The 27,893-nt window shown below is 47.5% G+C and overlaps 1 protein-coding gene and 1 long non-coding RNA gene across 6 annotated transcripts in view; one reads left to right on the forward strand and one right to left on the reverse strand.

The window, feature by feature from the left end:
* Nucleotides 1–3,086: 3,086 nt before the first annotated feature.
* Nucleotides 3,087–6,641, reverse strand: LOC122541340. Its single transcript, XR_006309571.1, has 3 exons — nt 6,595–6,641; nt 6,224–6,383; nt 3,087–3,127 (listed from the first exon to the last, which is right to left on the reverse strand). It is a non-coding gene; the product is annotated as an uncharacterized LOC122541340 (long non-coding RNA).
* A 58-nt stretch (nt 6,642–6,699) lies between these two features.
* LOC122541332 (butyrophilin subfamily 1 member A1-like) overlaps nt 6,700–27,893 on the forward strand; it is a 29,561-nt gene continuing 8,367 nt past the window's right edge. The window contains exons 1-9 of one of the 5 annotated variants that reach the window (XM_043678004.1): nt 6,701–6,815; nt 8,904–9,018; nt 11,109–11,456; nt 13,869–14,150; nt 19,545–19,673; nt 24,550–24,576; nt 24,794–24,820; nt 27,197–27,223; nt 27,355–27,381. In XM_043678004.1, the coding sequence (XP_043533939.1) occupies nt 8,964–9,018; nt 11,109–11,456; nt 13,869–14,150; nt 19,545–19,673; nt 24,550–24,576; nt 24,794–24,820; nt 27,197–27,223; nt 27,355–27,381 (922 nt within the window). In that variant the 5' untranslated portion in view covers nt 6,701–6,815; nt 8,904–8,963. Of the gene's footprint in view, nt 6,816–6,844; nt 7,128–7,573; nt 7,628–8,903; nt 9,019–11,108; nt 11,457–13,868; nt 14,151–19,544; nt 19,674–24,549; nt 24,577–24,793; nt 24,821–27,196; nt 27,224–27,354; nt 27,382–27,893 lie in introns of those variants that run through there. The other 4 variants (XM_043678001.1, XM_043678002.1, XM_043678003.1 and 1 more) reach the window with 4 other exon arrangements.

The raw sequence follows: 27,893 nt of genomic DNA on the forward strand, positions 1-27,893 counted from the left end.
AAAAGATTTACAAGGATGTTGCCAGGGTTGGAGGGTTTGAGCTAGAGGGAGAGGCTGAACAGGCTGGGGCAGTTTTCCCTGGAGCGTCAGAGGCTGAGGGGTGAACTTATAGAGGTTTACCTTATGAGGGAGCGTCGCTCCGAAAGCTAGTATGCTTCCAATTAAACCTGTTGGAATATAACCTGGTGTTGCGTGATTTTTAACTTTGTACCTTATGAGGGGCATGGATAAGGTAAATGGGCAAAGCCTTTTCTCTAGGGTGGGGAGTCCAGAACTAGAGGGCATAGGTTTAGGGTGAGAGAGGAAAGATGTAAAAGAGGCAACTTTTTCACACAGAGGGTGGTGCGTGTATGGAATGAGCTGCCAGAGGAAGTGGTGGAGGCTGGTACAATTACAACATTTAAGAGGCATTTGGATAGGAATGCCTCTTATTTGAATAGGAAGGGTTTGGAGGGATATGGGCCGGGTGCTGGCAGGTGGGACTAGATTGGGTTGGGATATCTGGTCGGCATGGACAGGTTGGACCGAAGGGTCTGTTTCCGTGCTGTACCTCTCTATGACTTATGACTGTGGCCCAGCCAGCACAGAGTCAGTCCCCTACACTGAGGCACTCCTGTTTCTATTTTTTTTTTAGCAGTGATGGTGGCAGCTAAGCACAGCTCGAAAGCGAATAAAAACAAACACAACAAAAAAAGAGAAAACCAAAAGACCAAATGACTTCCCTAAACAAGGGGAGAGAAAAAAAAACTGTCCTCCTTCAGAAAAGAAAGACAGAGACCAACCGAAGCAGACCAGGTCAGAGTCCAAAAGAGCTGGGACTTTCAAATAAACCTGTTGGACAGTGACCTGATGTTGTGTGATTTTCAACTTTGTCTCTCTCCACGCAGTCCTATGTTAGACCCAAACTAGCTCCACTAGCCACACTTTCTCTCTCGATAATCCTCTACCAATCCCAAATCTAACCCCACTGTCCTTTTCTCCATAACCCTGCAACAATCTCAAATTAACCCCACTGCCCACCCCCTTAAAGGATTAGATTAGATTAGATTACTTACAGTGTGGAAACAGGCCCTTCGGCCCAACAAGTCCACACCGCCCCGCCGAAGCGCAACCCACCCATACCCCTACATGTACCCCTTACCTAACACTACGGGCAATTTAGCATGGCCAATTCACCTAACCTGCACATCTTTGGACTGTGGGAGGAAACCGGAGCACCAAGAGGAAGCCCACGCAGACACAGGGAGAACATGCAAACTCCACACAGTCAGTCGCCTGAGGTGGGAATTTAACTCAGGTCTCTGGCGCTGTGAGGCAGCAGTGCTAACCACTGTGCCACCGTGCCGCCTTTTAGTAATACTGAACTCACCCCTCTGCCTGCTGTCTCTCCCCTCTCATTATATTTATTCAACTGTCTCTTTCTCTCCATAGCCTTTTATCAATCCGAAACTAACACCACTGCCCCTCTCCCCATAGCCCTGTGTTAGACCCAATCTGAGCCCACTGACCACTCTCTCCAGACTCCTGTATCAATCGGAAGTCTAACTCCACAGCCCTCCCTCTCTCTCTCTCCAGAATCCTTTATCAATCTCAAATCTAAACCCACAGCCTCCTTTACTCCATAATTCTATATCAATCCAAAAGCTAACCCCCTGTGCCTTCTCTCCCTCAGCACGTCACTCCCAAACTACTCCCACTGTCCGTCTTTTGTTACATTACCCTGTGTCAGTCCTAAAATAACTGCGCAGCCAGACTCTCTTCTGTACGGCCTGAATCAAATTTAGTCCAATCCCACTGCACTCATATTTTTCCATATTAAAAATATGGGCAGCCAGGTGGCTCAGTGGTTAGCACTGCTGCCTCACAGTACCAGGGTCCCAAGTTCGATTCTAGCCTTGGGTGACTGTCTCGAGTGGAGTTTGCACGTTCTCTCCACGTCTGCGTGGGTTTGCTCCGGTTTCCTCCCACAGTCCAAAGATGTGTAGGCCAGGTATATTGCCCATAGCGATAGGTGCATTAGTCAGAGGGTAGTGGGTCTGGGTGGACTACTCTTTGGAGATTCGGTGTGGACTGGTTGGGCCGAATGGTCTGTTTCCACACTGTAGGGAATCTAATCTAAATCATACAATACCAGGTTATAGTCCAACAAGTTTTTTTTGGAAGCACTAGCTTTTGGAGCGCTGCTCCTTCATCAGGTAATGAGTGGGGCAGCATCATAAGATAGAATTTACAGCAAAAGATCACAATGTCAGGTAAATGAAATGATATATTGAACATACCTAGATTGTCGTTAAGTCTTTCATCTTTTATAATGGGTTGTAGGTTTCGGTTTATTAATATGTAAATCCCAGAACTTTTTTTAAGTTACATTCTTGAGATAACTTAAGGTTTTATTTTGTAAAAAGTGACATTTCAGCTCAGACAATGTATTAAAGGTGTGAGGTTAGAGTCTGTCTGTATCCCAACCTTGAATCAGACTGGTTCTCGTTCCAAAGTGGGGGTTTATAAAATGTCACATCGATTGACTGCCTGCAGGTTGTGTGCTTTTTGAGCGAAAATAGAATGTATCCGCAAATACAATTCTGCAAATGCAAATTCACCCCATAGACTTAGATATCTGTGTGTGTGTGTGTGTGTGTGTGAGGGAGAGAGAGTGAGTGTGTGCATGTGAGTGTGAATGCACCATGAGAGAGTGTGTGTTTGTATGTGTGCATGCTTGGTAGAGCGTGCAAGTGGGTGTGAGTGTGGAGGTTGTATGTGTGTGTGTCTGAGAGAGGGTCTGAGTGACTGTGTGAGCATATAAGAGTGTATGTGTATGAGTGCTTGTGTGTGAGGGAGAGTGTGTAGTGTAGTGGGGTCACCTATAGTGTGACATGAACCCAAGGTCCCAGTTGAGGCCATCCCCATGGATACCAAACTTGGTTATCAGCCTCTGCTCGGCCACTCTGAGTTGTTGCTTGTCCCAAACTCCGCCTTGGAGGATGGTCACCCGAAGATCTGAGGCTGAATGTCCCGAAGAGCTGAAGTGTTCCCCATCTGGGAGGCGATAGTTGTGCGGTGTCCATTCATCCGATGTTGTAGCATCTGCTTGGTCTCATCAATGTTCCATATCTCAGGGCATCCTTGCCTGCAGCGTATGAGATAGACAACGTTGGTTGAGTCATGTGAGTACCTGCTGTGTACATGGTGGGTGGTGTCCCCACGTGTAATGGTGGTATCCATGTCAACATTCTGACACGTCTTGCAGTGGTTGCCGTGACAGGGTTGTATAGTGTTGTGGTCAATGTTATCCTGAAGGCCGGGCAGTTTGCTGTGAACAATCAACTGTTTAAGATTTAGCACCAAATCTTGCGTGATTTTTAACTTTGTCCACCTCAGTCCAACACCGGCACCTTCACATCATGTTTTTCTATAACCCAGTGTGAATCTCAAATTCATCTCATCGTCCTTCTCTCTCCATAACCTGGTATCAGTCCCAAACCAGTCTCACTGACCCTCTCCCTCCATAACCCTGCACCAATCTCAAAACTAACTTGCTTGATCAGTAAGTTTGCAGATGATACAAACATTGGTGGGGTGATAAAGGACAGCCTCAGGTTACAGGAGGATAAAGGCAGGCAATTGGAATTCAATCTGGATGAGGTGATGCACTTTGATGGAATAAACAAGACAAGGGAATACATGATGAATGGGAAGACCCTGGAAAACACTGAACGTCAGAGATACACCACTCCCTCACAGCATCAGGACAGGTGGATAATGTAATTAGGAAGCTTTATGACATTACAGCAGTTATTAGCTGAGATACAGTGTTTCAGATCAGGGAGGATATGCTCAAACTAGTTTAAAAGGTTGGTTAGGCCACAGCTAGAACATTTTGTGCAGTTCTGGGGTCCACATTACAGGAGGGACATGATTGTACTGGTGCAGAGGAGATTGACCAGGATGTTGCCTGGGCTGTATCTTTCAGCTATGAAGGGAGATTTCACAGACTGAGAGCAGAGGAGATTGAGAGGGGACATAGAACATAACATTGGTGAGAGTCGTGGATTAGGGTTGACAGGAAATGTATCCCCTTGATAGAGGGATCACCAACCAGGGGCATTTTGGGAAGGGGCAGGAGGATTGGAGGAGGTGTGAGGAAAGGTATTTTCACCCAGAGGCTGGTGGGAATCTGCCTCTAAGGGTGGTAGAGGCAGACACCCTCATAACGTTGAAGAAGTGTTCAGACACGCACTTGCATTGTCAAAACATACAAGACCAAGTGAGAGAATGCAGTTAGAAATGTCAGGTGATTGGTTTTGACTGGCTACAATGTGGTGGGCCAAAGGTCCATTTCCTGTGCTGTAGGTTTCTCTGACTCTAACCCATTTGCCGCGCTCTCCATATAACCCAGTACCGATCTCAAAACCAACTTCACCGCCTCTCTCTCTACAGTCCTTTACTAATCCCTGTGGACACCATCTGCCCATATCAATCTGAAACCAAATTCACTCCCTCTCTCTCCACAGCCCTTTATTATTCCATCTGGACACCATTCAGCCATATCAATCCAAAACCAACTTCACTGCCCCTCTCGTAGCCCTGAATTAGATCAAACTAACTCCATGGCCTACTCTCCCGCCAGATCTCTGTCTTCATTCCAATGTCCCTCTCACGACATAGCCCTTTAATAAACTCAGATCAACTTAAGTGTCCACCCTGTCTGCAGACTCCTGCATCAATTCCACTGTCCCTCTCTCTCCATAGCTGTATATCAATCCTCATAGAATATAAACAGTTTGCACGTGCTTTAACTGAATTATACGTGTCATGCAGCCCTGTTGGAATTTGAACACTGTCACTGAACTAAATTCCAGTCAGCTTATCCATCAGATCCTTTATGTATGGCCAGCCAGTCTGTACCCACCTCATACTGCCCTTGAAGTGGCTGTACTGGTGTAGAGACTGTCAGACATCTCCCTCTGGAGTGTGCCTTTGTAAAGGGAGTCTGGAAGGAGATGCAGTGGTTTATGTCGAGGTTTGTCCCGAGCAGCTCCATGCTCTCCGGGCTGTTCCCCGGGACACACACCGAGACAAACGTCGACTGTGCGCCTGGAGGACCGTCACCTCGGTGAACGACACTCTTTGGTCTGTCCGAAACCTGTCGGTCTTCCAGGGCAAGGAGTTGACCCTGACCGAAAGATGTTGTGAAACTTGAAAGGGCTCAGAAAAGGATGTTGCCAGGATTGGAGGGTTTGAGCTACAGGGAGAGGCTGAACAGGCTGGGGCTGTTTTACCTGGAGTGTCGGAGGCTGAGGGGTGACCTTATAGAGGTTTATAAAATCATGAGGGGCATGGATAGGGTAAATAGACAAAGTCTTTTCCCTGGGTTGGGGGAGTCCAGAACTAGAGGGCATAGGTTTAGGGTGAGAGGGGAAAGATTTAAAAGGGACCTAAGGGGCAACTTTTTCACACAGAGGGTGGTACGTGTATGGAATGAGCTGCCAGAGGAAGTGGTGGAGGCTGGTACAATTACAGCATTTAGAAGGCATCTGGATGGCTATATGAATAGGAAGGATTTGTCAGGATATCGGCCCAGAGCTGGCAAGTGGGGCTAGATTAATTTAGGATATCTGGTCAGCATGCATGAGTTGGATTGAAGGATCTGTTTCTGTGCTGTGCATCTCTATGAGCCTATAAGTGTTGTAGACTGGCTCATTCTCACCCCAATCCCACTTTCATCTACCTATCACATTTCCAACTACCTTCCCCCTAGCCTCAGGCTCCTTGGGCCCTGCCCCCATTCCTGATGAAGTGCTCTTATCTGCAATGTCGACTCTCCTGCCCCTCGGATGCTGTCTGACCGGCTGTGCGTTTCCAGCGCCTCACTTTTCGACTCTGATCTCCAGCCCTCACTTTCTCCTGGCCTGTCCCAAGGTCCAGGACTACGCGCTGAGGGACGCGCTAAAACTTGGGGCAGCTGCTGCCAAGGGGCAGTGGGGAAAGACCACCGTCTGGGGTCTACCTGCTGAAGTACAATGATAATCTGCAAGTTCTTATGGCACAGCGGTAGTGTCTCTACCTCCGTGTCAGGAGGGTCAGCGCTCTGAAAGCTAGTGTGCTTCCAAATAAACCTGTTGGACTATAACCTGGTGTTGTGGGATTTTTTTTAACTCGGTACACCCCAGTCCAAGACCGGCATCTCCAAATCTGTGCCAGGAGACCTGGGTAGAAGACTCACCTGTAGTAACATAGGTCGGTTAGGAAGTGGGTACTGCAGATGCTGGAGATGAAAGTGTGGTGCCGGAAAAGCACAGCAGGTCAGGCAGCATCCGAGGAGCAGGAAAAGAAAATAGTTTATAACCAGGGTCTGTTGATGTTTCCAGATAATCTGGCAGCACCTAATCAAAAAAAAAGTTAAATCTTTCACGGTTACAAAATACATTTTTTGTTGCAGAGGGACTGAAGCTGCCATGCAGAAGGTTAAAAAAAAATGAAAATTCGATTTTATTTTCTGTGTTGAACTGTTCTGTCCTCGTACTCGCTCTCTGATCATTTATGAATCATGTATCTGTTCGAAACATATATATATATATATATAGATAAACTTACAGGAAAGGAACACGCCTCGTTTCAAAGTCTCACCCACCCACCCGGACACGCAAGAGTTACTGGGAGGATTGTTATAATTCTGTGCTCCCTCTCTTGATCATGTGAAATTATTGCAGCCCAACTGAGGGATAAGGCCATTTTCCTGTCTAGCACACGATAGGAAAACGGGTTTCGGCACTGTTCTCCGGGAGGGGGGAGCTGAAGGAATATGAAATGCTCGGGTAAGTTTCACCTTGGCAGACATTCCCTGCTGAAAGTGACAGGGCGGTGCTGCTGCGCCCAGCACTAACTGGGAATGACACCACAGTCAGTCCGGGATGCGCTCCCTTCACTGGGTTCGCTGCTTCTGAAGCAGAAATCGTCAATGTTACAGCCTGGGGTGGGGGATTACCTTGTAAAACTCCAGAGACAAGTATTTTCAACTCTTCCGGAACTTTATGGTCTGCCCGACCAACTCTCCAACTCAAAAGCCCGGATTTGTTTGTTGGGAGAAGTTGGTTATAATCATTAATATTTTTTTTCCCCCCAAAAAGGTATGTGTGTTTGAGTGGTGTGTGTTATGTTATATTTTATAACGTCCGGGGGATTTGACCGTCGCCCTTGTTTTGAAGAGTTTGAGATTTACTTTCGTTTTCGGCTGCGGAAGCTCTCCTCTCCTTCCTGTCTCTGCTCCCTCCACTCCCATGCACTGCCCTCTGTTTTCTTCTACTCTACCTTCTGGAAACTTGAAATCGTTCCTGGCCCCGAGTCCATTCGGCCCCTCGCCTCCCCTGCTGGGCCAGTTGTACCGGCTCATGTTTGAACAGAGCTCCCATTTAGAAAAACACTGAAACCCCATCTTCACGTCCTTGCCTCCTTTCAGTCTCTGCTGGTAAGTCAGTAAGCCTTGGCTTTGCCCAAAACGTTGATTTTACTGTCCCTCGGATGCTGCCTGAACTGCTGTGCTCTTCCAGCACCACTGATCCCGAATCTGGTTTCCAGAAAAACACTGAAACCCCATCTTCACGTCCTTGCCTCCTCTCAGTCTCTGCTGGTAAGTCAGTAAGCCTTGGCTATGCCCAAAACGTCGATTTTACTGTCCCTCGGATGCTGCCTGAATTGCTGTGCTCTTCCAGCACCACTGATCCAGAATCTGGTTTCCAGCATCTGCAGTCATTGTTTTTTTTACCTCTATGCTCTCATTTCTGGCCTCTCCACGCCCTCCATCCCCTTCACCATGCCTTCAGTGGCCTGGGATTGGATTAGAATCTCTGCAGTATGGAAACAGGCCCTTCGGCCCAACAAGTCCACACCGACCCTCCTCTCCCCCCCCCCCCCGACCCTCGCCTCCCTGTGACAGTGCGGCCCTCCCTCGGGACTGACCCTCTGTGTGACAGTGCGGCCCTCCCTCGGGACTGACCCTCTGTGTGACAGTGCGGCCCTCCCTCGGGACTGACCCTCTGTGTGACAGTGCGGCCCTCCCTCGGGACTGACCCTCTGTGTGACAGTGCGGCCCTCCCTCGGGACTGACCCTCTGTGTGACAGTGCGGCCCTCCCTCGGGACTGACCCTCTGTGTGACAGTGCGGCCCTCCCTCGGGACTGACCCTCTGTGTGACAGTGCGGCCCTCCCTCGGGACTGACCCTCTGTGTGACAGTGCGGCCCTCCCTCGGGACTGACCCTCTGTGTGACAGTGCGGCCCTCCCTCGGGACTGACCCTCTGTGTGACAGTGCGGCCCTCCCTCGGGACTGACCCTCTGTGTGACAGTGCGGCCCTCCCTCGGGACTGACCCTCTGTGTGACAGTGCGGCCCTCCCTCGGGACTGACCCTCTGTGTGACAGTGCGGCCCTCCCTCGGGACTGACCCTCTGTGTGACAGTGCGGCCCTCCCTCGGGACTGACCCTCTGTGTGACAGTGCGGCCCTCCCTCGGGACTGACCCTCTGTGTGACAGTGCGGCCCTCCCTCGGGACTGACCCTCTGTGTGACAGTGCGGCCCTCCCTCGGGACTGACCCTCTGTGTGACAGTGCGGTGCATCTGCATCATGTCACCCAAAGCTCTTGCAATGCCAAGTCGTGTTATTGTGTGAGTTTTTACTTCTCATTTGCCCCGGTGAAAGATCGCAAAGTGATTGAGATCTTTTAATTTGCTTTTTGGTAAATTCATCTGAAATGATTGCTTGTGTTTTAGAATTCATATTGCTGTGGTTTTGGGGACGCGTCGGGGGCCGTGAGGCCGGAGGTAGAACCCAAGAGCTAGGGACTCCCACCACAACAGCTTTACTTCATATTACAATGTAGTGGTGACTCAAATCTGAAATATTCATCACAGGTTTGAATGAAAAAGCTACTGTCAACTTCACAACCAGCTTTGAAGTCTGTCCTGTGAAAGATGTCGTGGAGATCTTTAATTCCTATTCTTCTCATCCTGCAATCGTCAGTCGAAGGTAAGTCGCAAAATATGTAACTGCAGCATCATTGTCTGGCAGAGCGTAGACATTGGGACTGTGTGCAGGGTCTGTCCTGTCAAATCAGTTACCCAATTGCTGTATCCCTAACCCCAGCCTCTTGCTATTTTCCTGTGGCCTTGCAATTCCAAATACTTATCTCATTGCGAGCTAATGCAGCTGCTGCTCCCACTTACGGTTGAGGGAGCAGTCACCACATCTCACCACTCAATCGTTTGTGTTCTTTTTATTGTTCACTTTGTTCACCTCTGGTTATTTTATCAATTGGCTAGACCCTTAAAGTCCTTCTTGACCCTTTTCCGCTCCTGCACTTGCCCTTTCGGGAAGGCCCGAGCGTTTTGTGTCACTCGGGCACTTGACGGGCTGGGCTACCTCTTGGCTGTTCTGTGCTCAGTGACGCCACTGCTGAGGAAGATAGGAGGGGAGATGGCCGTTACCGGCACTGCGGCCACCCTCTGCCTCAGCCTCTGGTGGACGAAGGTGATTCCCTGAGCGAAGCTGGGAGGTGGCATCATGGGAGTTGGGAGAGAGGGGTTGGCGATTGTTGGCAGCAAGAGCAAAGAATGGATGTCAGTAGCCACTATTTCTGGGTTCGAATCCTTCCACAGCAGGTGGGGGTTTGAATTCGACAATAAATCTGGATTTAAGCGTCTAACAATGACCGTTGTTGAATGGCGGGATGGGGGAGGGTTAACGTCCTATCTGGTTCCCCCAATGACCTGTTCAGGCAACGCAGTCTGCTGCTCTTACCAGGTCTGGCCTACACGTGACTCCAGACCCATGGCAGTAAAGGCTGGCCCACATCCCGCGAATGAGTTAAACCACTTCTCCCGATGCCAATCATGTGGATTTCAGATGAAAAGGACTCCCTTCCCCCACCACCTGGGAAACCCAGGAGCACACGTGCCGGTGTTTTGCTTATTGTGATGCCGGCCTGGCGAGTGCCCCTGCCCGCTGCTGGGTTTCCTGGTGGGATTGGGTCCCCTTGAGTAGGCTTTGGCAGGTCATGAGGATCAATGAGACCAGGAGGGCACCAGTCTGTACCCAATGCCTTGCCATCTCTTAACGTCCACCCAAGTGCCGAACAGGTCGAAGCACCTTCTCTGAATCATAGAATCCCGACAGTGTGGAAACAGGCCCTTCGACCCAACAAGTCCACGCCCACCATCTGAAGACAAACGCACCCAGACTCCTTCACCAATCCTATTACATATTTACCCCTGACTAATGCCCCTGGCCCAACACATCCCTGGACACTATGGGGCAATTTAGCATGGACAATCCATCCTAACCTGCACAGCCTTGGACTGTGGGAGGAAACCAGAGCACCCGGAGGAAACCCACGCAGACACGGGGAGCACGTGCAAGCTCCACACAGACAGCCGCCTGAGGCTGGGATCGAACCCGGGTCCCTGGTGCTGTGAGGCAGCAGTGCTAACCACTGAGCCACTGTGCCGCCCTTTCCACTGGCTGTCTGTCTCCCAACCTTCTGACTCCCAAACCCAGGAATGGCACCAACTGAATGATAGCCAGCACTGGACCTCCCTCTGTTTTTGACATTTTAGAGTCATACAGCTTGGAAACAGACCTTTCGGCCCCACTCGTGCTGACCCGGTTTCCGAAACTGAACCAGTCCCACTTGCCTGCATTTGGCCCATATCCCCCTAAACCCTTCCTATCCATGTACCTGTCCAAATGTCTTTTAAATGTTGTAACTGCACCAGCTCCTACCGGCTTTTGTGTCAGCTTGTTCCATATACTCCACCCTCTGTGTGGAAAAGTTGCCCCTTGAGTCTCTCTTTTTTTTTTAAAATTCTTTCTCCTCTCACCTTAAACCACGCCCTCTAGTTCTGGACTCCACTACCCTGGGGAAAAAGACCTTGGCTGTTCACCCTATCCATGCCCCTCGTGATTTTCTAAACCTCTATAAGGTCACCCCTCCGACATTCCAGGGAAAATAGCCCCAGCGTTTCCTTATGACTCAAACCTTCCAGCCTTCTTTCCGGTTTGATAACATCCTTCTGCGGGGGGAGAGAAAAGGAAGTATAAATGTCCTTGATTGTTTCCAGGGACGTTTATCGTTACCACTTCAGAAAAGCCAACCGTTGTCACCGTTGGCCAAGACGTGGTTCTGGAATGTCAGCTGATCCCAGCGGCAGCCCCTGAGGAAATGGAAGTGCGGTGGTTCCGAAAAGGCTGGCAGAGGATCGTACATATGTACCGGAAAGGAAAGGACGAGCCCGATGAACAAATGAAAGAATATTTCGGGAGGACGGAACTGTTCCACGATGAGTTTGGTAAAGGCAACGTCTCCCTCCTGTTGAGGAATGTGACTGTGAAAGACAACGGCACGTTCAGATGTTTTGTCGTCTCCAAAGCTCTGGACGCGGAGGGACCTGTCGAATTGAAAGTTGGAAGTGAGTGACGGTTTGTGTCTGTGAAAATGAGGCTGGGCCTTTCCATTTCTCTATCTGTGTCGTTTCTTTGGGGGGGGGTGGGGTGAGGTGATGGTGGGGGGGGGAGTGGGGAGAGTGCAGCATCACCATGCCGGTTCTGTTATCCTGCCCCCAGTCAAGAACTCTGTGTTGCTTAGGGAACAATGGTGCGGGTAACCAGCTCATACTTGGCACTTCCGTCCTTGGCTCCACGCTGTAGGTTTTGACTGGGAAGTCGGAATGGCTTTGCCAACTCAGACCGTCAGAATGAGAAACGTTAAACATGTTCTCAGCTGGGCTCCGCTTTCGAAAGGGAGAGTGACCACTAAATCAACTGACACATGCGAGACGTCCACTGAATGGGTGTCAGAGGGCACGATGTGTTCAGCTCTGGAGCCTTTGTTGACACAGCTGTGCATTGACATCCCATCACGAATATGTGGTTGAGAACCCACAAGTGCATTTGACTCTGGAAGAGGTCTACACAGCCGTGGAATGAAATTAAGCTTCATTCCGCTGGAAGCAAGAGCTGGCGACAGAATTCAATTGTTTTAGGAGGGTTTTTATTTTGCTTTGTTTTTATTTGAGAATTCCCAAGACCCTTCAGTTTTATTTAACAGTCCCTGGACTCTGCCCTTCAGAGGTGGCATGGGGGAATATAAGGGGCACTTAGAGGTTTTGAAAATGAAAAATCCAGGCCTTGGTGGTTGTCAGTTCTGTGAGGTCTCCATTTCCAAATAATGTAATGTATCATAAATGATGCAGATAATGACTTCGCAGGGAAGTGTGGTTAGGCCCCCATTCACCCTGATTTTGCCGGGTGAGACTTTGTTTTCATAACGCCGTGAACTCTAATTGAGTTTTCACACAAGTTTTAAAAAAAAAATAGGAATTTTGAACTTGCTTCACCCCGCAAAACGAGGTTGTGGGCCTGATTTAAAATCTTCAAGAGTCGAATTCAAACTTCTTGTTAATTTTAGAAATGTGCCAGATGTTGAGCTGACATTGATCTGAGAATGGGGGGAGAAGGTTTGAGAAGAATAAGATTTGAAAACGGTGGGAAAGCCAAGGGATTAGTAACCCAGGCCAACCTTTTGGGGACCTGGGTTCAAATCTCACCATGGCTTCTGGAGGAATTTAAATTCCCATCAATAAATTGGAATATGAGGCTAATCTTGGTGACCATGGTAACGATTGGAATCCCAGCAGTGTGGAAGGAGGCCATTTGGCCCATCCAGTCCACTCTGACCCCTCCGAACAGTATCCCTCCCCATCCCTGTAACCCTGCATTTCCCATGGCTAACCCATCGAGCCTGCACATACCCGGACACTGTGGGGCAAGTTAGCACAGGCCATCCACCCTAACCTGCACATCTTTGGACTGCGAGAGGAAACCGGAGCACCCGGAGGAAATCCATGCAGGGAAAATGTGCAAATTCAACGCAGATAGTCACCCGAGGCTGGGATCGAACCCTGGTCCCTGGAACTGTGAGGCAGCAGTGCTTACCACTGAGCCACCATGTCGCCAGGTGTGGGAAGAGGCCATTTGGCCCAACAAGTCCACACCGAACCCCTGAAGAGTATCCACCCAGACCCATTCCTCTACCCCTGAACACTATGGGGCAATGTAGCATGGCTAATCCACCCTAACCTGCATTTCTTTGGACTGCGGGAGAAAACCCACAGGCTGGAATCTAACCCGGGTCCCTGATGCTGTGAGGCAGCAGGGCTAACCACTGAGCCACCATGTTGCCCATGTTATTGCAAACATCCAGTGGAATGCAGCTTAATTCCATTCCACAACTGATTTACTGTTGTAAAAATCCTAATATCCAGTGGGGCAAAATAAATGTGCCATCCTTGCCTGGCCTAGTCTACAATTGACACCAGGCACACAGCGACGATGGCTGGCTCTTAACAGCCCTCTTGGAAACGGCCTAGCGAGTCACTTGGTTCAAGGGCAATTGGAGGTATCCAAATTCGACAGAAGTACAGGTAGACAACCCCTTTATTCAAAATCACGAAAAGCTCCGAAAAGGTTTATTTTGTGTGTGAAGTTTTTAATCCCATTAACAAGGTCGTTTGGCGTGCAAGCAGTTAACCCAACAGTATGCCCACTCGATGTGTGTCATTCAGATGCGATGTGGGGGGGGGGGTGTGGAGGCATGGCCTAGCATTGGCAGGCCTCAATTCTATCACAGGGCCCGTAGTACTCATGGTAAGTCTGCTGTTCGTTAAGATGGTTTAAAAATTTCACCGTTGACCTATTCCGAATTTTGAAAAGTTCTGAAAACCAGCTGGTCCCGAGAGTTTCAGATAAAGGATTGTGTACCTGCGCTGGGAAAGGTGTCGACTGTTGTTCTTAAGCGAACAAAATCTCACTTGAAATATTAGGTGTGGGCCATCAGCCTGCGGTGAAGATAGCTGGCTACGAGGGCAATGGAATCAAGCTTGTGTGTGCATCCGACGAGTGGTTTCCAGAACCGAGGATAGACTGGTGGAACAGCAACGGAGAGAAATTTACCGGGGTCTCCGAGAAACCCGTAGAGAACGCCAGAGGACTCTTGAAAGTGGGGAGCAGTATTGTCGTGAGCCATAATGCTGACAACACGTATAAGTGCGTCATCACTAACCTACTGCTGCAGAAAGAGCGGGAGGCCATCCTGCAGATATCAGGTGGGTAAATCCCAGTGTCGGACTGGCGCGTTTTGAGGGTCAGCTGTGGGGGGGGTGGGGGTGGGTGCAATGGGGAATCGAGGGAAGACGGGCGCAAGATGTGATTCCCGCTGAGGGGACTTCTAAGACCTCATTTGTGCCACTTGTGCTGAGTTTAAGCAGACCTGTTCCTGGTTCCTTTAAAGTGGGGAGTGGAGGGTCTCAAAACACCAGAACAAACGTAAGTGCCCAGGGAGGATGGTTTAAAACCTGCTTAAGCGTCAAAGTTAGAAGATTTTTAAATGTTCCGCTCTTTAAGGATGAAAGATAAAAGGAGTAGGAAATATAAAAACCCTCTCCCGGACTTCCATGTGCTGTAGGACAGAAAAGGAAAGGGTCATTTGCTCATGCATTTTCAGTCGAGGGCGCTGTTAATATTGTCTTAAGGGCAGTCGTTGGCTTTGTTTTAAACCTGTGCTTATCTCAGGAATACGTTCTGTGTTCACAGTCTGACAGTTTCAAAAGGCTGTTAAAGGATTAGTCGCGTTTTTAAGATGAGGCCTGAATATAAGTGTGCTTTTCGTTGTAAGAAGCTGACCACTTGAACATTTAAAGTTTTCGAATGGATTTCATAAATGCGATTTTTGTCACTATCAGTTGGAAGCCCGGAACTAGGTTGCCAGCAGTTTCAGTTTTCCTTCATCTCCACATGACCTTTCTGTTCCACCCATAGTGGATTTGTCGCTGAGGGGGTCAGGATGTTCGGTAGGCATTTGGCATGAGATGGTATTAAGCTGGCATGCGAAGGAAATGGGGTGATGCTGAAAGTTAATGGCGAGGTCATGGTTGCTGCATGATTGTGAATTGCAAACGCTCAGATTTGAAGTCCCAGACGATCGAGGAGGGGTTGCCTCACCTCTTGACTGAGGCGGTCTGAGATTTGTTACTGTGGGGGTCTTCCCACCCCTCCCCCGCCTCTAAAAGCGATCCACGCTGAGCAAACATTACACATTATTGACCTTCCCAACTTGTGTTTTTCATCTGTAGCAATACAATGTCAATGATATTTGCATACATTCGAAAACATCAGGACGGTCACTTCCAAAATTCCCGAGTACGCATTGGAAAGCCACTGATGTCCCGCGGAATTTAGGTCTTTTCAAAACCACTATGCTTTTTAGATATGCCCGTTTCAGATCTGGGAGAAGAAAGTGGTGAAAATGAAGAATATGGTGGACGGTGCAGATCAGCACTTTAGACCTTTCTGAAGGAGATCCTGATAATCCATCGGAAACATTGGAGGCTCAGCTTTGTGTGAAAATGGGGTTCAGTTCAGGTACAATAGATGCTTCACAGGTAATGGCCAACATATTTTGGTCTGCAAGTGCAACATGTAATTAGGAAGGCAAATGGAATTTTATCCTTCATTAGTAAAGGGATTGAGTTTAAAAGCAGGGAGGTTATGTTGCAGCTGTACAGGGTGCTGGTGAGGCCACACCTGGAGTGCTGCGGGCAGTTTTGGTTTCCTAATTTGAGAAAGGATGTACTGGCGCTGGAGGGGGTGCAGAGGAGGCTCACCTGGTCGATTTTGGAGTTGAGGGGGTTGGCTGGTGAGGAGAGAGTGGGATTATTCATTGGAATTTAGAAGAATGAAGGAGGATATTATAGAAACATGTAAAATTATGAAGGGAATTGATAAGACAGTGGTAGAGAGGATGCTTCCACTGAAGGAGGGGGCATAGCCTTAAAATTAGGGGGAAGCAATTTGGGACCGAGTTGAGAAGGAACCTCTTCAGCCAGTAGGTTGTGGAATTCCCTGCCCAGTGAAGCAGTTGAGGCTTCCTCTATAAATGTTTTTAAAGCTAAGATAGATACTTTTTTGAGCAGTGAAGGGATTAAGGGTTACGGTGAGAGGGCGGGGTAAGTGAAGCTGAGGCCATGATCTTCGTAAATGGCGGAGCAGGCTCGATGGGCCAGATGGCCTACTCCTGCTCCTAGTCCTTATGTTCTTATTCAATGAACCATTTCACAACTGTGGACGTGAGAAGTGCAAGTGTTGGGATTTTTCAAAAGGGTAAGATGTCTGATAAGATCATGGAGCACTTATTGAAACATCCAGCTTATTGAAACTACGGGCTTTGACAGGCTAGATGTAGAGAGGCTTCCTTTTTAGTGGGAGAGTCTAGGAGTGGAGAACACAATCACAGAGAGAGGGGTTATCCAGTTAGGTCCGGAATGAGAAGGAATTTCTTCAGCGGGTGATGTATCCGAGGAATTCTTTACCACAGAGGGCTGCCGGGGCTGGATCATTCAGTACATTGAGATTGATTTTTGTTTAATCAATAAGGGAGTCAGGGATTATGGGGCGGGGAAGTGGAGTTGAGGATTATCCAATCGGCAATGAATGGGCTGAAAGGCCTCCTTTTTCTTCTGCAACTTACGATATCGAGATTGCACATGTAAGTTGAGAACAACCAACAGTGAAGTTCAAAACTCCAGATAGTATTCTGACCTGAGATCTGAAAGGATTGATAAGCAATTCAGGCTCATCAATATTCCAATGGTGAGTGGTTTTGCACCGACCTGATGCACAAGTGTTCTCAGTCTTGTTGCATGTAATTTTATTTTGGAGTGTGGGGTTATTGCGTTGCTGCTTTGGCACCAGGATTGTACCACATGACCAGTCAAGCAGCATCCTGCTGGACAAAGACGTGTCGATACGTTCTGTATATATGTGGCTCTTGTCACTGCAAATGATCAGCTTGTCTGTTCAGTAAAGCTGCTTTTGAGATTTTCAAGCAAGCTGAACCTGCACAACCTACCAGCACGTCCATCTTGAAGGACAAGGACAGCAGATACATGGGAATTCCACCTCTCTCAAAATCCCATTGAAGTCGCTTGCCATCCTGACTTGGAAATGTAGCGCCATTCCTGGGACATCATCCTGGAATTCCCTCCCTCGGGGCCAACCCACAGCAGGTGGACTGCGGTGGTTCAAGAAGGAAGCTCACTACCAAGTTTCTCAAGAACAACTAGGGATGGGCAATAAAAGTTGGCCATCGATTGTTAATCTTTCCAGAGGGATCCTGCCATATTTTGCTCGGGTGCTGATGCATTTACAAATCCTGTTGAGTAATTTTTCATTTCTTAACGCCCCCTCCGCTCCCTCTGACCGTCTGTTGTCTTTCGGGCCATTCTGCACAGAAGTAATCCAAATAAGTATTGAATACAGGAGTTGGGAGGCCACGTTGCGGCTGTACAGGACATTGGTTAGGCCACAGTTGGAATATTGCGTGCAACTCCTGTCTCCTTCCTATCAGAAAGATGTTGTGAAACTTGAAAGGGTTCAGAAAAGATTTACAAGGATGTTGCCAGGGTTGGAGGGTTTGAGCTTTAGGGAGAGGTTGAATAGGCTGGAGCTATTTTTACGGGGAGCATTGGAGGCTGAGGGGTGACCTTACAGAGATTTATAAAATCATGAGGGTCACGGAGAGGGTAAGTGGACAGCGTCTTTCCCCTGGAGTGGGGGAGTCCAGAACTAGAGGGCAGAGGTTTAAGGTGAGAGGGGAAAGATATAAATGAGACCAAAGGAGCAACTTTTTGACGCAGAGGGTGGTGTGTGTATGGAATGAGCTGCCAGAGGAAGTGGTGGAGGCTGGTACAGTTGCAACATTTAAGAGGGATCTGGATGGGTATATGAATAGGAAGGGTTTGGAGGCCAAGTGGGACTAGATTAGGTTAGGACATCTGGTCAGCATGGGCGAGTTGGACTAAAGGATCTGTTTCCATGCTGTACATCTCTATGACTCTAAGTGCACACTTGAAACTGATGTACCAGAACCTTGTCATGACTTGAACACTTTGAGGAGAAAGTGAGGTCTGCAGATGCTGGAGATCAGAGATGGAAATGTGTTGCTGGAAAAGCGCAGCAGGTCAGCCAGATGCTGCCTGACCTGCTGCGCTTTTCCAGCAACACATTTCCATGACCTGAACACTGCACTCCTATCTTTGGAGTCCAAATACCGACTACCATTTGCTCAAATTTCCTTCGGCTTTGGAATTCAATTGGAAATGATCCTTCCTTGCAGCCCATTAGATGACGGCCAGATATTTTTAGTAGCAACTGAGCAGAGATGTTTACTCTATTGGTGCAGTAGCTCAGGAGAATTTATTTAGCAGTGTGGAGGATATTTGTTCTGGCATGCGATAAACGAGATTTTGTGCAATCCTCGTCATTGTGTGGTGAGGAACATTTCTCCATCAGGTCACAGGTTGTCTGTAATCATAAATATGGTTGGTATTGGTTTCTTTAAACTAATGAAATTATTTCTGAGAGAGAGAACGAGGGGTCTGGCATAATGGTAATGTCATTGGTCTAGTGATCTAGAGCTCCTGCAGTGGGGACTATGGCAACAAGTGGAATTTAAGTTCAATGACTAATTCGAGAATTAAGAACTGTAGCCTCGGTCTGGGTGACCCTAAAGCTGTCATTGATTGCTATGAGAGCCCCATCACGTTCACTAATACCCTGGGTGGTTGGGGGGGGGGGGGAGAGGGAGGATATCTGGCATCTATAAATGGTCTGCATCAGGCTAAGCAATGATGGCAGTGACCACCCTCTGAAATGGTCGAGCAACCCATTCTGTTTAAGGGCAATTAGGGGTGGGCAACAAATTCTAGCCTTGCCAGCTCTATCCATAAAAGCATTTTTTTAAAAAAAGTTGTTCCTTATGCACAAGTCCACTTATTCTAAAGCGAATTGCAAAACGTATTTTGGTTTTCCGCACCCCTTGGCGGCACGGTGGCACTGTGGTTAGCACTGCTGCCTCACAGCGTTAGAGACCCGGGTTCAATTCCCACCTCAGGCGACTGTCTGTGTGGAGTTTGCACATTCTCCCCGTGTCTGCATGGGTTTCCTCCGGTTTCCTCCCACAGTCCAAAGATGTGCAGGTTAGGTGAATTGGCCATGCTAAATTGCCCGTAGAGTTAGGTTCAGGGGTAAGTGTAGGGGAATGGTTGTGCTTCGGCGGGTCGGTGTGGACTTGTTGGGCCGAAGGGCCTGTTTCCACACTGTAAGTAATCTAATCTACGCCAGTTACGGTTTGACAGGAAGAAAGATGTGTGAATATTTCATAGTGGTTTTTTTTTAATTCCCTGAAAGTCTATTGCCTACAGTTTCGTAAATAAAGGTGTGACCTCTGAAATCTGTCTTGCAGATGAAGTCTTCCCCACGGTCTCCGGCTGGCTTGGCCGAAGGGCCTGTTTCCACACTGTAAGTAATCTAATCTACACCAGTTACGGTTTGACAGGAAGAAAGATGTGTGAATATTTCATAGTGTTTTTTTTTAATTCCCTGAAAGTCCATTGCCTACAGTTTCGTAAATAAAGGTGTGACCTCTGAAATCTGTCTTGCAGATGAAGTCTTCCCCACGGTCTCCGGCTGGCTTGTGGCTTTCTGGGTGATCTTCATTATCCTCCTGGCAGTGTTTCTTCCTCTTCTTTACTTGTATCAGAAATATCAGAGACAACACCATCAAATAAGAAGTAAGGGATAGTTACTCTTTGTGGGGCAGAACTTCAAACCGAAAGGGAAAATGCTGGAAAATCTCAGCAGGTCTGGCAGCAAGGAGAGGAAAGAGCTGACGTTTCGAGTCTAACTGACCCTTTTGTCAAAGCTTAAAAAAAAAGGGAGAAATAGGAAGGTATTTATACGAGGCTGAGAGAAGTGAGTCATGGCTTCAGAAGCAAAGATAGCAATGAAGAGATGATAATGACAGTGCATAGAGAGATAATAGGGAGATTAGGAGCTGTGAATGACCAAGGCTGAAGCCATTGCTATGTGACAAAATATGTGGGGGATGGGTGAAGCAGAGGCAAAATGGAAAACAGGGGAGAAGGGTAGCAAAGGGGGAAGAGGAGAGGAAAAAGGTGATGAGAGAGTGGGGAGCGAGAGAAAGAGAGACAATCAAGAAATAAGAGGTACGGAACAGTGAAAGAAAAATTTGAAAAAGATAAATAAATGAAATAAAATTACAGAGCAGAATGAAAACTGAGGGGTTGAGATGGAATAATCATCTGAAGCTGTTGAATTCAATGTTGAGACTGGCAGGCTGTAACGTGCCTAGTCGGAAGATGAGATGCTGTTCCTCCAGTTCGAGTTGAGCTTCACTGGAACATTGCAGCAGGCCCAGGACAGACATGTGGGCATGGGAGCAGGATTGGGTGTTGAAGTGGCAAGCCACGGAAAGGTCCGGGACCTGATTGCGTACAGACCGAAGGTGCTCAGCAAAGCGATCACCCGGTCGGCGTTTTGTCTCTCCGATATGGAGGAGACCACGTTGGGAGCAACGAATGCGATCGACCAAATTGAAAGAGGTACAAGTGAAACGCTGCTTACTCTGAAATGAGTGTCTGGGGCCTTGGATGGTGAGCATGGAAGAGGGAAAGGGGCAGCTGTTGCACCTTCTGCGATTGCATGGGAAGGTGCCGTGTGTGATGGGAGAGATGTTAGGTGTGATGGAGGAGTGGACTAGGTTGTCCTGGAGGGAACGATCTCTGCGGAATGCAGACGGGTGCGGGAAGAGAAGATGTGTTTAGTGGTGGCGTCGTGTTGGAGTTGGCGAAAATGGCGGAGGATTACTCTTCGCATGTGAAGGCTGGTGGGGTGAAAGGAGAGAACAAGAGGGACCCTATCCTTGTTCTGGGAGGGAAGGGAGGGGGTGAGGGTCGTGGCGCGGGAGATGGACCGCACACTGTCGAGTGCCCTGTCAACAACTGTAGGTGGGAAGCCACGGTTGGAGAAGAAGGAGCACATATTAAGAGCACCACTTTGGAAAGTGGCCTCATTGGAACAAATACGGAGGAGGCGAAGGAGCTGAGAGAAAGGGATAGAGTCCTTACAGGACGTAGGGTGAGAAGAGCTGTAGTCCAGATAGCTGTGAGAGTCAGAGGGCTATTGCTGGAAATTGCTGGAAATGGAGACACAAAGGTCAAGGAAAGGAAGGTGAGTGTCGGAGATGGACAAGGTGAAGGTGATGGAGGGATGGAAACTGGAAGCGAAGGTTATGCATTTTTCCAGATCAGGACGAGAGCATGAAGCCGCACCAAAATAGTCATCAATGTACCGATATAGCAGTTGTGGAAGGGGACCCAGGTAGGCCTGGAACAAGAAATGTTCCACATACCCCATGAAAAGGCAGGCATAGCCATTGCTACACCTTTGATTTGGAGAAAATGGAATGAGTTGAAGGAGAAGTTGTTGAGAGAGAGAAGAAGTTCAGTCAGGCGGAGGAGAGTGGTGGTGGATGGAGATTGTTCGGGCCTCTTTTCGAGAAAGAAGCGAAGACCTTTCAAGCCGTCTTGGTGTGAGATGGAGGTGTAAAGAGAGTGCTCATCCATGGTGAATAGAAGGTGGTTTGGGCCTGCGAATTGAAAGCTGTCAGTGTGTTGCAGGGCATCAGAGGAATCCCGGATGTAGGTGGGGAGGGAGTGAACCAGAGGAGTAAAGATGGAGTCAAGGTAGGAGGAAATAAGTTCAGTGGGGCAGGAGCATGCTGACACAATGGGTTTGTCGGGACAGTCCTCCTTGTGGATTTTGGGAAGTAGGTAGAAACGGGCTGTCTGGGGTTGGGAGACTGAGGTTGGAAGTTGTGGGGGGAAGGCATCCGGAGGAAATGAGGTCAGTCACCGCGTTGGAGACAATGGCTTGATGCTCAGTGGTGTGGTCATGCTCCATGGGGAGGTAGGAGGAGGAATCTGAGAGTTGGCGCTCAGCCTCTGCGAGGTAGAGGTCAGTATGCCAGATGACAACAGCATCCCCTTTGTCAGCAGGTTTGATGACAAGGTTGGGGTTGGACCTAAGGGAGCGAAGGGTAGAAAATTTGGATGGAGAGAGGTTGGAATGGGTAAGAGGGGCAGGGAAATTAAGGCGGCCAATGTCCCGTAGGCAATTGACAATGAAAAGATTGAGGGCAGGAAATTGTCCTGGCGGGGGTGTCCAATTAGAGGTGGAATGATGGAGGGATGTGAAAGGATCTGTGGAGCGGGGGGGAGGACTCTTGCCCAAAGAAGTGAGCACGAAGGCGACGGAAGAAGAGCTCAGCATCATGTCGAGCCCGGAATTCATTGAGGTGGGGACGTAAGGGTACAAAACTGAGTCCTTTGTTGTGAAAAGCATGCTCAGCCTCTCCTTACAGATGCTGCCAGACCTGCTGAGATTTTCCAGCATTTTCCCTTTTGGTTTCAGATTCCAGCATCCGCAGTAATTTGCTTTTATTCAAACCGAAAGACATCGCTTTTGTTTTTGTGAAACAGCTAAAGGGTGGGAGGAGAAAGGGAACTCGCGCTGTGCTCTGACATTGCGTTTTTCAGTGACCGAATCAGCAAAGAAAGATACCCAGCCCTTTTCTCGCTGGCTGTACTGCTGCCACTTTCCAGCAGGGGTCAGTGTAATAGGGCCCAGTAACGAGAGCTTTTATTGTTGGTGTTGAACACACCCTGCCTCTGACCTCCCCTTTCAAAATCCACTTGTATCACATTAACAACTGATAACAGCCTTTATTGGCGAGTTATGGACCAAACCAGAGCAGAGCCTGTCAGAATATTTTAAGAAAGTAGCCTAAGTCCTAAATTTTCCTTATTTTTTTTAAAAGGTGAATGTGAAGTATCTCTTCCAGTTGCGGTTTGTCTGGTCAATAAAGCAAAATAACGAAAAGCAAAACACAATTTGTTCAAATACAATAGTTATAATAAATAGCTCAGTGGTTAGCACTGCTGCCTCACGGCGCCAGGGTCCCAGGTTCAATTCCAGCCTCAGGCGACTGTCTGTGTGGAGTTTGCACATTCTCCCCGTGTCTGTGTGGGTTCCCTCTGGGTGCTCCGGTCTCCTCCCACAATCTGAGGATGAGCAGGTTAGGATGAATTGGCCGTGCTAAATTGTCTATAGTATTCAGGGATGTGTTAGTCAGGGTAAATGTAGAGTCATGGGTCTGGGTGGGTTACTCTTCAGAGGGTTGGTGTGGACTTGTTGGGCAAAAAGGCCTGTTTCCACACTGTAGGGATTCTATGTATTAACTCTATTGGAAAACTTAATAGAAAATAGATATAATAACTGTTACTAATTAACTGTTCCAATATAGTAACATCCCATAAACACACCCCTCTGGCAAAATTCAGAAAATTTAGTTTAGATTAGATTCCCTGCAGTGTGGAAACAGGCCCTTCGGCCCAACCAGTCCACACCGACCCTCCAAAGAGTAAACCACCCAGACCCATTTCCCTCTGGCGAATTGACCTAACACTATGGGGCAATTTGGCATGGCCAATCCACCCTATCCTGCACATAGAACATAGAACAATACAGCACAGAACAGGCCCTTCGGCCCACGATGTTGTGCCGAACTTCTAACCTAGATTTCTTTGGACTGTGGGAGGAGACCGGAGCACCCGGAGGAAACCCACGCAGACACGGGGAGAACGTGCAAACTCCACACAGACAGTCGCCCGAGGCTGGAATCGAACACGGGACCCTGAGCGACTGTGCTGTCCTAGATTTGTCTCAACCGGTAACCCCAGCAACCCAGAAGGCAAAATATCAATTGAGAGCTCAGAGTAGCAGCAGGGAGACATTGACTGCAGCTTCCAACCTGTTGAGACTCCCAACAGCAACTGATGCTGAATCTCAAAGCTTAAAACTAGAATTCCTGGTTCTGAGAGAGCTGGCCACAACCATTCAGGTTGCTTCTATTGTTCTAACTTCTTTTTAAAAATAAAACAAAGATTTCCCAGGCTGTTTACAGGCCTTCACTAGCCAGCTCGGCTCCTCTGCTTTAAAAACTCTTTTCAAAGAAAAAAGGACAAAATATACCTCACAGCACGGTCACAAGATGTTCTTGAACATTCTTAAAATATTGTGGGTCATGATGAGGAGGTGCCGGTGTTGGACTGGGGTGGACAAAGTTAAAAATCACACAACAACAGGTTACAATCCAACAGATTTATTTGGAAGTACACTGGCTTTCGGAGCACCGCTCCTTCCTCACGTGGTTAGTGGGCAGGATCATAAGGCACAGAATTTAAAGCACAGGATCACAGTGTCATGCAACTGATAACAATATATTGAACAAACCTAGATTGCTGTTAAGTTTTTCATCTTTTAGGATTGGATGCAGGCTTCACTAATATATGAATCCCAGAACTTTTTTCAAGTCACATTCCCGAGATACCTTAAGGTTTATTTTTGTGGGTGACATTGTGACTGAGTTGTCCTGGTCTCTGCTGTGACGAGTGACTCATGATGTCAACCCCTCGATCCAATGAAAGCGCTCGTTCATAAATCTATCTGCAGCAGTGACTTAATATCCAATGTGTTACTGCTTATGTGATTACTACCCAACTAAACTATATGCATCTTATTTTTCAGCTCTAATGATGAGACCTGCCATCAATGGTAAGTCCAATACTTAAATGTTGTAATATATTCCATATTTGAAAATGAAAATGGATAGTATTTCTTATTGATGGTCAGTAGCAAAACCTGGCCTTTTTACAATGTGCCTTTTTCAATACTGCAGCACTAGCTGGTGATGCTGCAGAAGTTCGTGTTGTAAGGGTTTACTGAACAAAGATGTTAATGAATTAAACCTTTTATGTTTTTTTCATTTCAGAGTATGAAGCATTGAATGCAAAGCTCAGTAAGTGACTACTAACCAAAGTACAGGGTGTTCTGCGATAACACGCGTTCCGATAACGCGAATTTGCTTTAATGCGATTGCCGAATTAGGGACATTGTTTTTAAAGCGCACACTTTTAAAATGCGCGTTGGCTATAATGCGATTACATCGCCAATACTTGTTTCGAAAGCGCAATTTTTCTGTAAAGCGGGCTTGCGCAGTAACTCGACCATCGCGTTATAAAAGAACTAGCTGTGCACAAAACAGTTGTGTAAGACTTATCTTTGGATTATTTTCCAGTCAGCATCTTAAAGAATGCTGTTCTGTATGGTGCTAGAGCATGGAAGAAAGCTCTGTCATTACTGCCTTCCTTACACACCATTCTAAAGAGATGGCAGGAACCTGCGTGGAACTCAGCTGGTTTGACTCAAAATAAATGAAAACAGCAGTGATGTTGCTAGTTATTTTAGCTCATTGAAACTTGGAACTGTAGTTGGAATTCTGGCGATCCCTCGTCCACTGAGAACCACCAAGTGGTTCAAGGTAGCGGCTCGTTATCGCCACCTCAAGGGCAATTAGAGATTGACAATAATTGGCAGCCCTACCAGCGACACCCCAGTCATGTGAAAGAATGAAAGGAAATGATGGCTGGAGAGTTCACACTGATTTCAGAGTAAACGAGAGCATTGATTAAGTCTGTCATTAATTAATACTTTAAACACAAAAATGAATGAGAAAATAGTTTCATCAAACATTTAGTGCAAAGGATTGTTTAAGCTGAACTTGATGATCAATGTAGTGTATATTCTTGTATAGGCAAAGACATTTCAACATGTTCTGCACATAAACTTTGCCCTTATATCCTCACTGAGCACCGAAGTACGCACGCTGAAACAACTAATCTCAGCTGTATGAAATATATTTTCATTGCAGCGTATTACTGTTACATGTATGGCTTCTTGTTTAACAATCTGTACTGCAGTTTAATATTATTGGTGTACTACACAATGTCTGATAACGTCGAGCTGAGTAATATCACCTTGAGCTTTTCTCATTGGAATAGCGTCGTAGGGATGTACAGCACGGAAACAGACCCTTTGGACGGACTAGTCCATGCCGACCAGATGTCCGAACCTAATCTAGTGCCATTTGCCAGCACTTGGCCCATAACCCTGTCAACCCTTTCTATCCATATACCCATCCAGCCTTTTAAATGCTGTAATTGTACCAGCCCTCACCACTTCCTCTGGCAGCTCATTCCATACACGTACCACCCTTTGTGTGAAAAGGTTGCCCCTTAGGTCCCTTTTATAACTTTCCCCTTTCACCCTAAACCTATGCCCTCTAGTTCTGGACTCCCCCCACCCCAGGGAAAAGGCCTTGTCTGTTTACCCTATCCATGTCTCTCCATGATTTTGTAAACCTGGATAAGGTCACCCTTTAGCCTCCTAGCACTCCCAGTAGTTTTGGTGCCCTATCAACCTTTATCTGCTCAGATATCATTTGCAATAAACACAGAAGGATCTAAACATATTTTTGCTCCTTCTCTACCCTGCTTCTGATATTGTGAATGTCAGCTAATGTTTTGATGAGTGAATGTGGCGTGTGTAGAATTGGCCATTTCTTCGTGAGTTGCGACATGCATAGATTTGCTCTTGCTTTCAAGTGACCTAAAGGCAGCACAAGGAGAGGGACATTAGGAAGAAAAGCGGGTGAAACTCGGAGCTCTCTCTGTCCCCCTCCACAAAGCATCTTGCCTTGGAAGCACCAGCACTTTGTAGGCTGCTGTGCAGAGCATCGTGACATGCTCACTGCTTAATTAGTAGATTGTGACAATTTGGCACAGTCCTCTTGTCCTGGGAACGTCTGAAGGGCGTTCCAGAGCTGCTGGACATTACTTCCTCTTTCACACCTCCCGTCAACCACAGTACCTCTATAATGTGTGGCGTGATGCCTGCAGTAATGTTCTGGTAACGCAGGTTCAAGTCCCGCCACCGAATGCATCTTTCAGCGAGTTGTCCGTTCTGATACTCTCTCTTACTAAAAGCAGAAAAAATTTTTTTTGAATCATTCACTCGTGAGGTATGGATGTCATCAGTGCGCAGTGAGGATATAAGGGCAAAGTTTATGTGCAGAACATGTTGAAATGTCTTTGCCAGTGTTAAGAACTCTTGAGAAAATGGTGGTGAGTTGCCATCTTGAACCGCTGCAGTTCACATGCTATGAGTTGTCCCTTGGGTGTTTCCATCCCTCACTATGACTGCTCGACGAAATGTATGAAACTTATTAAAAGTAACAAAATTTCTGGTGCCTGCATTTAGTTACGTCAAGTCAGCTCCTATCATTTGTAGCAAAAACAATGTCCTCAACATGTGTTTGTTTTTCCTTTGCTCACAGATCAAGCATGTGCAAGTGCAGAGAAAGGTAGGCCCTGCCTCCTTTGTAATGCTATATCACGAACACTAACTTAGCATTGCCTGGACTCATGCTTAGAAATAAATGGCAGACTTTCATAATGAGGTGTCTAATCATTGTCATCATTTCTTTCCAAACAGAAAAAAGTGAGCTGTTAAAGCAGATAGGTAAGGTCATGCATGATGTATACTACTGTGGTGTTCTCATCATATAGGCAAAGAGAAATAGAATTTGGGTCACTTGGTCTACCCTCTTACCAGGAATTACTCATGACTGGGTGAAGAGAGGGGGGGGAGCACTGCTCCTAAAACCTGCCCAAGTAATTCTCAATTGACTTTGAGTTAAACGTCTGCAAGATGTGCATCCAATTTTGCACCGGATCTTGATGGCAAGGTTAATTTTAAACTTTCCCTCCACATTCCCACTTCTGATTGAGTTGTCTTCTGTCCTGACTAATTCTCCTTCTCTCTATACTAGGTCTCCACTTTTTTTCCTTTTGCATGTTTCACAGCGTGCATCCAGACCTGTCAAAACCACCTTAATATCACTTTATTGGTTTCTTGTGGAATGTAGACTGGGAATTAGTTAAATCGGATGATTCTGTAGGCGAAGGTGGGTACTGCAGATGCTGGAGGTTTGAGTCAAGATTAGAGTGGCGCTGGAAAAGCACAGCAGGTCA

Source organism: Chiloscyllium plagiosum, chromosome 37 (assembly GCF_004010195.1).
Source record: "Chiloscyllium plagiosum isolate BGI_BamShark_2017 chromosome 37, ASM401019v2, whole genome shotgun sequence".
In the NCBI taxonomy this organism is placed as follows: Eukaryota; Metazoa; Chordata; class Chondrichthyes; order Orectolobiformes; family Hemiscylliidae; genus Chiloscyllium; species Chiloscyllium plagiosum.